At 40.6% G+C, this 16,131-nt stretch overlaps 1 protein-coding gene across 19 annotated transcripts in view; it reads right to left on the bottom strand.

Annotated features, from left to right (window-relative positions):
• Positions 1-16,131, bottom strand: part of LOC308328710 (neurexin-1a) — a gene marked incomplete at its 5' end in the record, with an annotated part of 423,001 nt that overhangs the window by 277,921 nt on the left and 128,949 nt on the right. For 11 of the 19 annotated variants that reach the window (XM_080782779.1, XM_080782794.1, XM_080782795.1 and 8 more), the window contains 2 exons: positions 778-801; positions 2,402-2,703. In XM_080782779.1, coding sequence (XP_080638905.1) covers positions 778-801; positions 2,402-2,703 — 326 coding nt within the window. Of the gene's footprint in view, positions 1-756; positions 802-2,401; positions 2,704-16,131 lie in introns of those variants that run through there. The other 8 variants (XM_080782790.1, XM_080782799.1, XM_080782784.1 and 5 more) reach the window with 3 other exon arrangements.

The following is a 16,131-nucleotide window of genomic DNA, read 5'->3' as shown; positions in this document are numbered from 1 at the left end:
AGATTTATACAAAATAAATTAGATCGTGCCATTGGGTTAGATACTGTAGGGAGCACATGCCATTAGAAGCATAATCATAATCACGCAGCGTAGGTTAATGGATGAAGGTTTTCCTTTTCTTTTTTTTTTTTTTAAAGGTGGCATGCATGCCTTTGCTTTTTTTGCATGCATGCATGCAAAAATAAAATATCCCCATATTGTTAAATACTAAATAGAATTACAGAGCATACTTTGACACCGGGCACTGTGTCAAGACGCATGCACAAGCACACAGTGAAAACCACAAGAGCAGTAAAAAGAAAAGCAACAGGAGAAGCAACAATGGAATAAAACACACTACACAGGTCAACAAGCAAACAGATGGAGCAGCGTGGCGTCTGCAGCGCATGTTCAAAGTGCATGCCATGCAAAGTGAATGGGAATATAGAAACTGGCTGGGCCAATGTGCATCATGAGGCCAGCCAGCCAGGAGAAGGTCCTCCTTGTTTAACCACTGCTTGATGCAAAAGGCTCGAAACGATGCTCCTAAAAAGGTGGATCAAACAGAATTGGACAGGAGACAGGTGAAATAAGGAGGGTGAAACCAATGAATGAATTGAGAAATTAAAGAGGAGTCAAAAGGTAAGCAGAAGAGTACCAACCGCAGTTATCCTCTTTTTGTAAATGACGTCTACAATAAAATTAAAACAAAAAAAACGAAGAAAAGGGAAAACACACGGCAAACCCAAACTAAGAAACAATTAGAATGATATCTACCGAACAATGTAGTTTGTTTACCATAGCGTGTCCAATGCCTGAGTGCTTTGTGGAAAAGGGGGGAGAAAGGAAATTAAAAACTGTGAACAGAATAACGATTGTTACTCAAAAAATATATGATGGCCACCACTGTTAGTACATTGTTAAAAACGATTCTGGTTAGTAGTATGACACATTCCATGAATGACGTGTTAGTCTTGTTTTCAAAGCATGTTAGTAACAGAGAGAAAAGGAAGGGCAAAATAAGTTTAACAAGAAAAGAAAAAAACGCTCCACACGTAGTGGTGCCAGAGCTGAATGTGTGACTCCCTATATAAAGTTCTTCATGGTGTGATCTACATATATGTGCACCCAGTGATCAGCGGAGCAGCTTCCCAGCCCTGACAACAAGGATATGATTGACAGACACCACAAGAGAGAATGCCTAAAGCACATCAGTCGACCCTCTTCAACGAAAGTCCCCAGTTCAAGTCCATTGAGTGCTTTTGTTTTGTTTCGCTTGTTTCTTTACTTTTCTTGTTTATATTTAATTTATTATTGGTTTCTTTTTTTCCCCCAGATTGAGCCCAATCTCACACTTCTGCCATTTTCAGCTCTCATACAATACCGTATACCTCCTTTTGGTCTTAGTGATGAACTTTAGGATCACTTTACTGAAACACACGATGATGAGGATGGAGAGTCTGGTCCACCCCACACAACATGCACCTGCTATGCATTGTGTCATGTTCCACACATTCCACTGAAGGTCCAAATTGGCCCATCAATGCCTTACAAATAAATCGTTTATTATTATTTATTTATTTTCTTAAAATTCAGATGAAGATAAAAACAGTTCCACCACATATGAGCAGGAACACATCTGGGGATTAAATGTTCCGTTTTTTGAGAAGAGATTATCATTCATGCATAATTAGTAATTACAGTAAGTAAGAAAGAAAACAGGCATTCCTGATCAGCTGTGTGTCACTGTGCATTTTCACTCTAACTTGACTAATTATATTCACTGTGACATCACACCTATTATAGTTCCCATATTGTGTTTAGTGATACCGTTTTTTGATGATCTTGCTTGAATGTTTTCAGATGTGACAGTAAAGGGCTACTTTGATGTCATGCTGAAAGATAACGCACACACATTGTGTTATCTATCTATCTATATCTATATATTCAATAATATGTTGGATGTTACAGTATGTACTGTAATTAGTCACCGATGTCACCAATTAGTTCTTCACCAATGTGTTTGTAAAGGTGTCTACAGTAGTAACACATCTCAAAGAGACTGAAATTCAGTTTCCCTATAAGGGAATCTGTGACAGCTGAAAGTTGGGTTATTAACTTATTACCATTAATAACCTATTTTTTCTTTTTCTTGTGAATACATTTCTTGGTAAGGAAATTATTCACAGTCTTTGAAGGTTTGAATGAAATGCTGTGTGAAAAGCAATTCCTATTAGCTTATCAAGCTCTTTAGATGTCCCTGCTCAATTGTGGCACTGTTTTATCTCCACCCTAAATAATCCAATAAATTACTGTATTAATCCAATTAAAATTAATTGGAAAAATATGTACAATCGTTCAACTGAATTGAATTCGCTTCAATTAATTGACTAGCTGTCCGCATCACCCTCTGTACTGTTACCTGACGTAGATTCCTCGTTACTTTGACATCATGCCAATCATTGTCATTAAATTTCCCATTGACTGGCTCCACCAGAGCTTCAAAGGCTCCAGACCCCAAATTAATGACGAGTGACACCGCTCCATTTTTCAACGCCAGGTTGACATAGTCGGCCGATTTGCCCGTGTGCAGCATTAGGCCATTCCGCTGCAGGGTTTTGAATGAGAGCGTGATCTCATCACTGCTGCTTTGGATCGGATTGGAGGACAGGTCATAGCAGAAGAACTCGGATCCTTTGAAGGTTGCGACGTACTCCTCTTTTCCTGCAGGACACACAAACAAAGGGGAGGGGGTGTTGAGGTTAATATCAATGTTTTTCGGGGTCCATATAAAGCTGGTAGGAAGGAGTGGAAAGTAAAGTCTAATCACTCGTTTCATCAACACAATAGAATGAATGGCAGAACTGCACTGCACAGACCATACAATACTTCCATAGAGATTTTACAAAGGTGTGTAGGCCTATTGCTTTTACCCCCAAGATCATTAGTGAAATTGTGAAATTATTATTTAAATAATTGGCAAACTCCACAATTATAGTTTTGTTTACCTCGGTACCAGCTCAGTGGCTGGTACAAGTTAGAGTGCCCACCCTGAGATTGGGATGTCAGGGTTCGGTCATACCCAAGAAAATGGGACCCAATGCCTCCCTGCTTGGCACTTAGCATCAAGGGTTGGATTGGGGGTCCATGCGACATACGGGAGGGGAGGATACTTGTAGGAGGATTGAGGATACTCTGAGCTTTTTATCTGCTGTAAAACGAAGTGCCCAGTTTGGGACATATGAATAAACTTGACCTTGACCTTGTACATCAAGCTGCCTCACACTACAGAAACAGGGGATAGATAGGCTCCTGCCCTGTCCCCATGGCTCGGCTAGGCTTACATACCTCTGTAAATTGTGTCGTGTTCTCATTGTGTACAGTATTTTCCCCCCTAAATATATTCTTGCAAGGCACTGAAGGCAGCCATTGCATTACTATGTTGCAAATCACAATTACTGCCTCATACAGTAGACGTGATGGGGAAATACCGAACCTCATGCAACAGAGGTGTTGTAAAAGTGGGACATGTAGGACTGAATGTTATATATGGCCCTTTATACTGTAAGTGATTTTAGATTGGAGGGAGGTGGCAAGCTTTATTGACATTATAGGATTAGCTTTCTTATGAGCAGCATTATGGATACATAACTTATCCTTGGCCAGAGACAATGGCACGGTACAGTAATATTATACAGGGTTATTTTAACTCAAAGTGTCATATTATGTTAGTGCTCCATTCCTGGAAGCTACAATTTCACCCACCCAGGTAACAAATAAAATGCCTTTTTCCAAGAGTGACCTAGAAATGCAAGTAGCATGCAAAGTAGTGTGCACTGACGACAACATATTCGACTACTGTATATTGATTTCTCACAGCTCTGTACAAAATGAGGTAATCTTAAACAGTTTTACATGAAAGCTTTATCTTTTCATTGTAGAAGACAATTGTCTCGCTTAGATTGGTGTGTGCTAGCTTGCAATGCACATGTACTGTACAGTAAAATCTGTTTTCATTAACTCCAATCTAGCACACTGGTTCTCAAGGGATGCTTGAGGGTTCCAGGGGGCTCCCAGCTAAATTATTGATAGTTAGGCTTAGGCACCAAATTGACTTTTAGTGGTCTGTCACATAGAGTTGAATTAACACAGAGTCTCAGTCGACTGTGGGGTTTTGATTGATGGAATATTTTATTAGACAATATAAAAATGCAAACAGCACAAGGTACAGTCAAGCATTTGGTCCAAAAGGATTACACCGAAGAAAGACCTTGCGGTCTTGTTTCCATTCGGGTCCTAAGCACTCACACACAATCATGATATGAATAATAATCTATTCTAAGACAAAAAATCAAACATCTCAAAAGCATGGACTCTGTGTACAGGTTGTGGCCGGAGTAAGTGGGAGGAGGAGGGATAAAATGGCAGGGGCGATCACCTCCTCTCCAATTGAAATCGTATGGGATCCCTGGCCTAATAGATATCAAAATGGGGGTCCTTAAAATTGCAGAGAACCACTGATATAGTGGGATATATTTGTCCATGGAGGAAACATGCACACAACAGTCCTGTCATTGACTCCCTGTGGTTCTTCCATCCGACACACAATTAACAGTCCTGTGACAGATTCACTAGAGCTCTTCTTTCCATAAAAAAAAGAGATGGTCAATTAATTCAGCTACGTGTTTTCAGCCCAATAAAAGTGAGCAGGCTGACGATTTTCCACAGCAATAAAACACTGCAGCGCTATCAGAGATATGACAGTGGCTAGATAATTGGAGAGTAACCTTGAAAAAACACTTGCGGAGGGCTTTGATGAGACTACGTTACAGAATAAGAAAAACTGTGACCGTCAGTGGGTGACGCGTTTGAAGAGCCATTAGGAAGCATTTAAAAACAGGTTTATACAGATAACAAGCCATTAAACCCACCAGCAGAAAATAAACCACCAAAACACAAATGGACCAAAGCATTCAATTATCATAAATGGGAAACTTTGAAGGATTATATGCATACCACACACACGCACAAATGGAATGTGACCAAACATGCACACATTCACAGGCATTCAAACGCATTTGTGTGCGCACACACACACACACACACACACACACACACACACAAAAGGGGTTGCTGTCCACTACAATTTGTCACCTCATCGATCCCCCCCTTAAAGGCACTATACGGCACCTCTGAGAAAACTACAAGGCTCCATAATTGAACTTGACTGGATCTCACCACTCTTTGGCTGTTCCCTCACACTCTGAGCACCTTTCATTGTAAATTGGGGGAGGGGGGCGGAGAGAGCACCTTCAGTGCTCGTGGACAACATACCAACCAGATGCAGGTTTCAGGTCATTTCTCTCTCTGTATGTCCCTATATCCCTGCGGTCCACAATCAATGTTGTATGACTAATAGAAACTGCATTCAGAGTGTGTGTGTGTGTGTGTGTGTGTGTGTGTGTGTGTGTGTGTACTGTATTATGTATTGCATTGTATGCGGATGCATGCATGCGTGTTTGCACACATGACATTGTATCATAACAGACGACAACAGCATGTTGTGACATTTGAGGGACATTTGAGTGACATTCTGATGAGGAATGTGGGAAGTTTCCTTCATGTGTGACCGTAGAAGCCTGCATCGCGTGAGATTCCCTTTTGTTGCATTTTATTGTTTTGTTTTGTTCCTTCTCTCTGTACGCATGTCTGCGGAACAGTAAGTCATTTTCTCTTTTTTGTCATCGTCTATTTACTGGACTATATGGTTGTGCATAAATTGTCGGTGCATGAAGAACTGGATTTGAACCCAGATCTCCTGCATGAGAGACCAAATTTCTACTGCTCAGACGAGACGATCCCCGATTGGCCCAGGGGAGAGATATCGCGCTCGTGAGCTACTTTCCAAACAGTATATGTGTCCTACCTGGCGGTAGGTGCAGGGGACCACCTCCAACCACTGCACATAATACAGCTACTGTACATGTATTTACATACTCTACCGGTCCGTTACTGTGTGCATTGGTTAAAAGATTTTTTTTTTAATTAAAGTATGTTTTCCTAGATTGCAGCTTTAAATGTTCTACCAATCAAAACGCTTGGTCTATGGCTATGTACATAGTATGTAGTGCCCCCAACAAAATCTGAGTCTGGGAAACAACGTCATTTTTTGGACCCTAGTCTTGGAATGACCTACAAACAGGATTGCCATGGGCACACTTCATAAATATTTCTCCTGCTTTGACATATAGCAAATGTTGGTTCTCTTGCTCTTTATTTTATTAGCAAAAATGCTTAGTTTTTATAAATTTGCCTTTATTGGTTGCATTATTAGACAGTCTTGTTCTCCCTTTGAGCTTCTTCGGTAGTGGGTAGGGTACTGTATTTATGAACGTTGCATGTCTGTCCTGTTATTGTCTTGTATTTATTGTTACTGGCAGAGCTGTGTTACTTATTTCGCCTTTTCTCTTTCTTGGCCAGTTCACACCTGTAATAGAGACTTTAGTCTCAATGTGGTTTCTACTGGTTAAATAAATAAAGGTATCATTTTTTTTTTTTAAACACCAGTCCACACGTTCTGTTGCCTGGAGTGAACAGAGAATTTGAAAGGGAGATTTTCTGACATCTACTTCTCTTGTCACACTTGTCACAGAGACAAATATCCATTTGTAACTCTGAGTGTACAGATGTAACCATTTCGGGCCCTTACGGGTCCATTTGGCTACATCTGTTCTCACTCGGAGTTAAACGAACACTCAGGCTTTTACAGTGTAGTGTTGTGTGACTTGCGTCCTCCCGCTGGGTATTTGGGTGTGTCCCAGTTGCCTCCCCCTGTGCTGTCCTCTGCGTGACTCTCTCTCCAGTCAATCAAACCTCAGTGAACTATTGCAACTGTAATGCCCTTGAGTGATGGCGGCAAACGGAAGAAAACCGAGGAGGACAACACACTCACTCAAGACTTCAGAGAGCAGAAAGACTGAATGCATACAGTCAAACTCACGCACAAATATTTTAAGTGTAGCTTCTAAGGAGAACCGTGAATAGAAACACAGGTAGTTTCAGTTGTTCATAGTCTTCCGGCTCAATGGGACATGGTCCAGTACTACTGTAGCGTGTTTAGCATTGCACAATATTGATACTATATTCATGTGTGGAAGTACCCTACATTTACTTAAGTCCTTTTATTTTATTTCAGCATTTCCAAATGTTATACTTAACGCACATTTGACAACTTTAGTTACGAAGTTACTATCCACAGATAGATTTAATAGATAGATTTAAGGTGTGTTACAAATTACAATAGCTTACGCTACCCAGTTGTAGCTGTAGGAATTTTGCTATTAATGTGGTAGCGGTCCTTAGGCCAGAACATAATATTGTTATTGTCGGCTTGGATGCTTTGTTATGGTATTTTCCTTCCATCTTTAACAGATTCAAAATACATTTGCACCTATATGTGTTTAGCTGAGGTTAATTATCATCTTAATCTTTAAATGAGGACAGAATTTTGCCATAACAGATCAATAGCATGCAATTGTGGGATGCCATTTGGGGCTCTCCTTCTCTATAGTCATAATAAACCTGCGATCGTGGTGCAAAAAATAGCACCCATTATCGATCCGGTTGTGGCTGTAAAATTACCCGGCGCTTAAATTCAATTAGAGTGACTGAAAGAAAAAGTCCAGAAGGCATAGTTTTGCAGGACGTGAACAACCGTGGTTCTGCAATGACAAGGGAGTCATTCTGCTCCAGTGCTAATAAAAGAGGCCGAATAAAGGCCTTCCAAGTATTATTGAAGCCTCGGTTAGAAGAAGCTAAGCATGTGGAACCTATCCATTGATTTAACATTATAATGCACTGAGGAGTCCCAGACAGGAGAACATCACACAGAGGTAAAGTAGAGCCGCAGGACCACGCACAGGAGGATCACACTGCAACATGTGGATCTGTCATTTAACAAAAGACAGTGTGGGTCCATTTCTACCACTATAGTTAACCACTAAAGCCTACACTTTACTTGTAACATGTTGAGAGCTTGTAGATCTGCTATTTGTTTAAAAAAAAAAATGAAAATGATTTAACATTTGAATTATTTTGAAAACCTATCACATAAATAGGGACACCAGGGGTAATGTGGTTAACTTCAACTGTACAGCTAGGGCTGTATACAGTAGGTATGCTAGTATTTCCCTCTACGGAATGCTCTAGATTTGACTGTGTCATCTGACATCTTTTGATTTGCACTTTCGCCCAGAGGGAAACTCTTTCCTTGTCTGTCAACAACAAAAAGAAGAAGACATAAAGTGACTCGGACCTGGCAGGGTATTGAGGAATATTAACCTACAAAACAGATGCCAAGAAGAGAGACTCGGTTCTGTCCAACACCACTGAAATGTTTGACCGCTGTGAGAATGAAGGCAAATACAAGAGAGGGTTTAATAACCCTGTGCAAGGTGTAGCAATAGCCTGCATCTTAAAATGTAAATGGAAACATTTTCCTAAGCTTACTGTAGTGGGAGAATTCTATTCTTCATCCTTTTTCATTGGAATACACAGTTATACTGTATGTGTATACGTCTTCAACAGTGCCTAGTCTGCCTACATCATCATTGGGGGGCGGTCCATTATTCCGAATTAACAATAATCCCAAAATGTGAGGTTAAATATGGTTAGGCTTCGCCGTCGTTATAATGTCCGGCATCTTCAGACCAATATTGGTTCGATCTTCAGAACAACAAGGTTCTGGGTTCGAAATAGGCAAATATGAAATTAGGCCGATTCTGTACATCTATCATAAAGAATATACTGCCAAATTATGGACGAACACAACTAAATCAAAGTGAGAATGTCAAAACAGACAATCTATAATTATATATAATCATTTTTTTTTTAAAGATGCTGTAGGCAATGCTAAAACAGACACAGAAATGTATTAGACAATTTACAATTTACAATTTAGGCATTTAGCAGACGCTCTTAATCCAGAGCGATTTACATTAAGCAAGAACAAAAGCATGGGAATACTAGGAATATTAGCTGCTGATCTTCAGTCTTGTCATCAGAAGAGCTCCCTGTATTTATTGAGACTTGTCTATGGTATGCTAAACAACCCTGTTTATCCCATGCAAATGTCTCATGAACACTCCATATCTCTCCACCCACACTCCTGGTACTGCTGGAAATCCCCTTCCTCAGCCTCAAGTAGATAGAGCTTGTTGTGCCAGATTGAGTATAAATTGGAGGTTCAGACGAAGTTCAGTGCTAATAAATATATATATTAAAAACATGAAAGTCAGACACGCTTCCCAAGCAGCTGATTTTGAAGGAACCTGTGTGGTGCAAGTAGAGTTGGATGCTAAAGCCATGCAATGCAGCCAGGGGCCAAATGCTGCTTCTGCATTCACCGGTAACAGGCAAGGCTCCCTTACTGACATTGTATTTCACCCTGTTCCTCCTCTGGCTCTCTCTTCTTGGCTTTGACTGACAGCCTATTAAAACGATAGGGAAGTTAGTGTCACAAAGCTTGCCTAAGCCTCTTATATTATGACAGAGGTTGCTCACAAGCGCGGCAAAACTTTCAATAAATTATGATCCTGGCATTCAGCAGACTTAATTAAAAAAATCACACTCGTGTGAAGTGAGGGGTGCATCACTTCTTTATACTACTGTATGTGTTTAATGTTAATGTTGATGTTAATGTTTAATGTTGTTATATGCTTAAAGGAGAATTCCACGCTAGAAGGCTTTCTTACCTTTATTTGTAGTTGTTACGTCCCCACTAAAGAGGTCCAGGTGTCATTTTGTGCAAAAGTGCATTATTGGCTATTTTCCCTAATATAAGCCCTCAATGGGGGTTGGGTTTTTGTGCTAATTTGCTTATTTCCATCGAAATAAGTAGTAAAGTGTGCAGCTTGGGATACTATTTACATTATGAAGAGAGGATTTATACAAAAGAAATAGATTTTTAAGCGATGGAAATTAGCGAATCAATGCAATTCATTGAGGGCTTATGGTAGGGGAAATAGCCAATAATGCACTTTTGCACAAAATAACACCTGGACCTCTTTGGTGGGAACGTAACAACTACAAATAAAGGTAAGAAAGCCTTCTAGCATGGAATTTTCCATCGATCCATAGACTTGGTTGCCATGACGTAATTTCCGAAAGCCAGGCGGACAAGGGGCTAGCGCCCCTCACAAATATACGAAAATCTTGGTAGAAGCCAGGTATGGCTTCCCTACGAGTAATTTTAATTTCATGTCGTGACTACAAGTCTACAAGTAGATCTCTCTGTGTGTGTGTGTGTGTGTGTGTGTGTGTGTGTGTGTGTGTGTGTGTGTGTGTGTGTGTGTGTGTGTGTGTGTGTGTGTGTGTGTGTGTGTGTGTGTGTGTGTGTGTGTGTGCGCGTGTGTGTGTGTGTCTCGTTGGAGGTCCACAGGGAAGCCGTGCCATCATTAGAACCCGTCTTCTTCATCTAATTTGTACATAATGTCTAAATATGATTCCAGTAATTAGAAACTATTTCTGTAATTACAATTTAAACATTCATGAGTTGTTGTACAATAAATAACTGTTCCTGCAGTTGATGAGAGAGCTGGAGCAATATGGGAGAGTCACGCACGCACGTGCACACACACGCACACACACACACACACGTGCGTCCACGTGCGTGCGTGTGTGAGAGAGAGCGCTCTGTCAGACTCCATGCTGTGCTAGCTTAACATACATACATCATACATCATTATAGATTCACAATCTGAAGGATGTCCTGCTGTGCTCAGAGCGACCCCCTCTCTCTCTCCAGTGTCAGGCCTAATTTATGCTCTGTCACAAGACGGTGTCGAGCATCGGAAATAGCCGACCTCCAAGTTCACAACGAATCGCTTCCGCATTGCGGTTTGAGCTTGTAGGTCGCCTATTTTTGATGGGCGACACAAGTATGACACGAGCACATCTTATCATGTCCTACTGTAGAAGAACATGAGGGAAAATAAAGACTGAATGTGTCTACTTTATGAGAGGGAGAATACATGTGTGTATGGCATACTTTATGTACCGCAGGAGATTATATGCATTTTATTCTATTGTTAGGCTTAGGAAGCTTAGAATATTAATTTGTGTTGAAGTAATTGACATAATGTTCTTAAACGGGTGCATTAACTACAGTAATCTAATCACAGAATTGGCACTTTCTGCAGTTTGCTTATCCAGTCAGAACACAGCAAACATCAAGGACTAATAGTATTTCACAACAGGGCTACAGTACATCAAATAAAACAGCGGATGAATAGAATGGGGTCTTACATATTCGGTTATTATAAAATCACAGTTTGTTCTGGTGATGTGATGATGTAGTGCAAATGGGGAGGCCACCCATCTGTGCAGTGAGGGCGCTCCTTCTGGAAAATCCAGTGCTACACAGACATAATTATGCTGTTTTTTTGTGCACACAAACTACACATAGGATTACATTCAGCTGCAAAGCTAAGGTTTCTAATGTTTATAGAGACACTGAGTCGTGCCTATATAGTGACAGCTGTAACATGAAACTAAAATAAAATAACTGCTATAAGTTACATGTTTCCATGTGGACTAGTATCTACTTACATTATACTAAAGAAATCTACAGCCTCTCTCCTTACTGTCCTACCGGCATGCACACTTATACTCTCCAATTGATCCAGAATGCCATAGTTTGCTTGATCTTCAACCAGCCTAAATTCTCACATGTCTCGTCTCCCCCTTCTCCGCTTGCTCCATTGGCTCCGCTGCCCGCACACAGAGTACAAAACTCATGCTGGCCTTCAAAGCAACCTAAGGTATGGCACCCCCATATCTTGCAAGTCTGATCAGACCCTACAACCCCTCCCGCTCACTCAGATCAGCCAAGGCAGGGAAGCTGGAAGTAAATTCACTAGAAACTATCTATGGAATACACTTCCCATTGCAATCAGAACTGCAGACTCACTCCTAATCTTCCGCCGTAGTCTGAAAACCCACCTCTCCAGACCGACTCCATCTTAGCCCGTAGCACTTGCCGTAGCACTTGACTTCTTACAGCATTTTATGTAGACATAGGCAGCACTCTAGTCTAGTGTATACGCAGAGTTTCATATAGATATTACACTGCTATAGTGTAGATTTTCGTTTTACACAAACATCAAATTCCCATTGACAATGAATGGAGAATTAACGTCATATGTAAAAGAGGAAATGGGCTATGTTTGTCCAACACAAAGATTAATTGGCATTTGGCAATGATGAATGGATGATGTACGATGATAAGAGCGCCCCTCACTTTACACAGATGTGATTTTTCTATGTATTTGATGGATTACCATGTTTTTGTTCTTCCTTATTTTAATAGTGTCTGCTAAATGCCTAATACATTGTAAATGTACTACTAAAGTATGGGGAAATGTTGTGTATAATAGCATGGCTTTCGAAAAGGTGTATGATGTGATGGCATGGGAGTGTGTGTGTGTGTGTGTGTGTGTGTGTGTGTGTGTGTGTTGTGTGTGTAGCTACTAACTAGGCAGTATAGCACCGCTATGAGTGGCGAAGTCTGTTAGAAAATGAACAGTAACAGTCATGCGGTTAGGAGGATAGTGCAGATACTGTGGTTGAACGAACACGGCAGCACAGCCCCTCTCTAATTGGTACTTCCCCAGTCAGGTGGCATATACTGTACATGCCCTCCATGCTCATGGTTCAAAGTGTAGCACATCCTTACAACTACTACAAAACTTGAAGGAAGGACCGGAGTCACTTCCACTTTAATCTAACGCACGCACATGCACGCAGCCACGCACACACATACACGCACACACATACACGCACACCAAGAGACTAAAAGCCCACTAGTAGTGCATATAATAGATGCTGCTTTTTATAAACTCACAATGGTTTGAACTTAGCGGCACTGCAGTCAATTCACACAACAACCAGCAGCTGTATTCTGCGTTAAGCAAGCAGTCCATTCGCGAGAAGCAGTCGCTCCTCGCAGCAGACAATAGAGAAAAGTTCTACTTTTTCATTGCAAGCGGCAAGCCCAACCAACCAGAATCACGGTGTGGTCTGAAATAGCCATGGACTAGGCTTCCACACTTCCACACGCATCACACAGTGCACACACACCTACTAGGGCACCAAGTTCCGGAGACGGAGAGAGCACCAAAATGAGCCGTCATCATAAATGATGAATTATTTAAATGTAAGATGACAATACAGTATGTCAGTCCGTTGGTGTGTCTAATCTTCGTGTGCATCCCTGTGTAAACTGTATAACGTTGCTGTTGGCCAGAATCCTCGTATCTCTCCATATCTACTCTTTATTTTTCTTTGTGAAAGAATGCACTACATAATCATACGAGTTTCACACAAAGGTCGAGAAAATAACAGATAGACAAACTCACAGCCCATTACATGAATGCAACGCAATTTGTGATCTAATTTGTGAATAAAAAAGGAACGGTTTTGTATAGTACATAAGGTTTTGATAACAATAGACTCACTCACTTTGCATAAGATATCATCACTTACTGTAAGTGTTTATTGCTCCAGTATGAGACATCATGCAGATACAAATAGGCCTATGCAGGCTATCTGCTAATGTTTAATTTCAAATGGGTGATGGAAACGGACCGGTGGGGTAAGGGGTTGCCCGGGCCAGCCCCAAGCTATTCATTTAAATAAAAGTTGCTTAGTGGTGTTTGAAGCACCAGGGAGTACCTCTACTTCCTGGTTGGCCTCAATATCTAGGCCAATAGATATCCAATAGCGGTTCAGATTATAGAAGCATGCACAGTAGGGTTTCAAATGGGATGGCAAAGGTAACAGGAGTCGGGGACAGAGAATGAATGTATTCTTACCAAGATAACCAGAGCCTTGTATGAGAGAATTCCGTCAATGAGGGGGCAGAGCGCCATACGGAAACGCTCATAGACTCCACTGCATTTCGTACACTTCAGATTCAGGGTTTTGTCACCATTCGCCAATAGGTTTGTGTGTGTGTAGATTGTAGAAGACCTGGCCCGATGAAGTGAATGGAGGTGACGCTACTCTAATAGAAGGCTCTGAAGATAACCACAGTATTAGTGGTCAGGTAAATATCTCCATCAATCCATTGTGTGTCTCACTGAATTAGCCTGGCAGATTCCAGCGTCACAGCAAAAAAGTCTCACTTTGAATAGTGGGCTCTGATTGGTCACCCACAACTCTGGGGTGTGCGAAATGTAATTCGATTTAACTGAGGAGTGCCAGACCAATATCTGCCCAGGGCATTTGTTTTTCCCTGTGGTAGATTAGTCTGGTTTCCAGGCTATCACTGAATATAATAATTAGTTAAACTGAGTAACATGGACACACTGAGCACAATAGGATAGTTACAATATGGAATACTGTAGCCTACTTGTTATATTAAAAAAAGAAGAAAATGCAGGTTAGTGCCGTTTCCAAAGAACTGATTGTAAACAAAAAATAGCTTTTGGCCAAAAGAAAAGAAAAGTCCCCAGATTCTTATAATGACATGCTGCAAAATTATTTGCAAATTCATGCTCAAGGGATTTGTTGACTGGCTGGGAAGGTAGTGGTACGACATTTTCAGCACTTTACTTTATTGCATATATCCATTACATGGTCTTGTTTTGTTGAAACATTAAATTGTGGAGTTATCTCGTGTGTATTTATCTCACAAATGTTGGCAACTAACTATAGGGAATAAATACAAGCTGTATACCACGCAGTGGACAGCGGACCCCTGAAGAACAAGGCAACCGCGTCCATTAGATCAATGGAAAAATGGTGCCAACTCACTCAGCTGCCATAATTATTCGGTTACACTTTCTTGATAGGCTATAGTAGTGGCTTATCATTCAGTTCAGTGACAGTCCGGCACGGCGTTTAGACTCACCAAAAGTTGTTCCTGGATAAAAAACAACGACCTGACGGCTGACGCACCATACTCCAATAAGTCCACCTTTGGTTCCATTTGCAGCCAGCAGCACCTTTCGCAATAATAACACCCAACCTCACCTTTGTGCCAATACTATTGAAAAACTACCGTTATATTTCCTTATGTTTGTTCATGACAGCTTGCCTTGAGGTAAATAAAAATAACTTCAGAATCTCCCGCGGTCCAAAGTAAACACCAAACACCGGAAAAGCCACACATGCAGTGATTAGGTGAGTATAGTCACCACCATGAGTGAACTGCCCCCTTGTGGCCAGGCCTTGTAACGCCAGCAAACTATTAGCAATACTAGTATTAGCACATGTTGATGTTTTTATTTAGTAGGCCTATTAATAGGCCAACTAAATAAAAACATCCATAGGCTCCCTATATACTGCATGAATCAATTAATCCCTTCATTCATTCATTCATTCAATTAAAGGGAGCTTTATTGGCATGAGAAACATACGTTTACATTGTCAAAGCAAGTGTCAACTGTCAAAATACAATAAAAACAGTTGAAAATGAGGAAAGTATATACAGTTGGAGGGGGTACAGCATTTTGTATACAGAGCTATGTCACATTGCACCATTAAAGCTTTTTTTTAACAAATACCACTTTGGGACAAATGTATTTTTTTCTCAAGACTATTTAAATATTATACATTTAAACATGCTTAAAGGTAGCAGTTGTTTACAGGTGTCACATTCATTAATTCATTCATTCACCAAAAAGCAATTATGCTTAGGGCAAGCCGCAATTTGAAACACTAGATTTAAAATATATGTTGAATCTAGAGTTGCACCACCAACCATTGACAGCCCATACTGTACATCCAAACAGAAAGGTCTGATAATAAGGCATGCACAATTGAGGAGTTCATATTGTTCTTAATAGCCTAACAATAATATAGCAAATACATTACTAATACTCCTGCTAACAAGTAACTAATCGTGGTTTTCAGATGTACCTTTAAACGAAAGCATTAAATGAACCCATTTAGACCCGAATCCGATAAAATAAACAGTTTTCTGAAAAACCTACGTTGTCAGTGGTGCTCAACCTTTTTCATGTCAAGGACCTCCAGAATTATCTGTAGGCCTATTTGGCCGCAGACCCCCATCTGAAGAAGTAAAGATTTTAGTTAAAAATGTTCGCTCTGAAAGATATATTCAAAGATTTGCACCACATTTTCACGATT

The sequence above is a fragment of the Protomyctophum bolini genome (genome assembly GCF_963924005.1).
Source record: "Protomyctophum bolini genome assembly, chromosome: 14".
Taxonomy (NCBI): domain Eukaryota; kingdom Metazoa; phylum Chordata; class Actinopteri; order Myctophiformes; family Myctophidae; genus Protomyctophum; species Protomyctophum bolini.
This window is presented reverse-complemented; position numbering and strand designations above follow the sequence as displayed.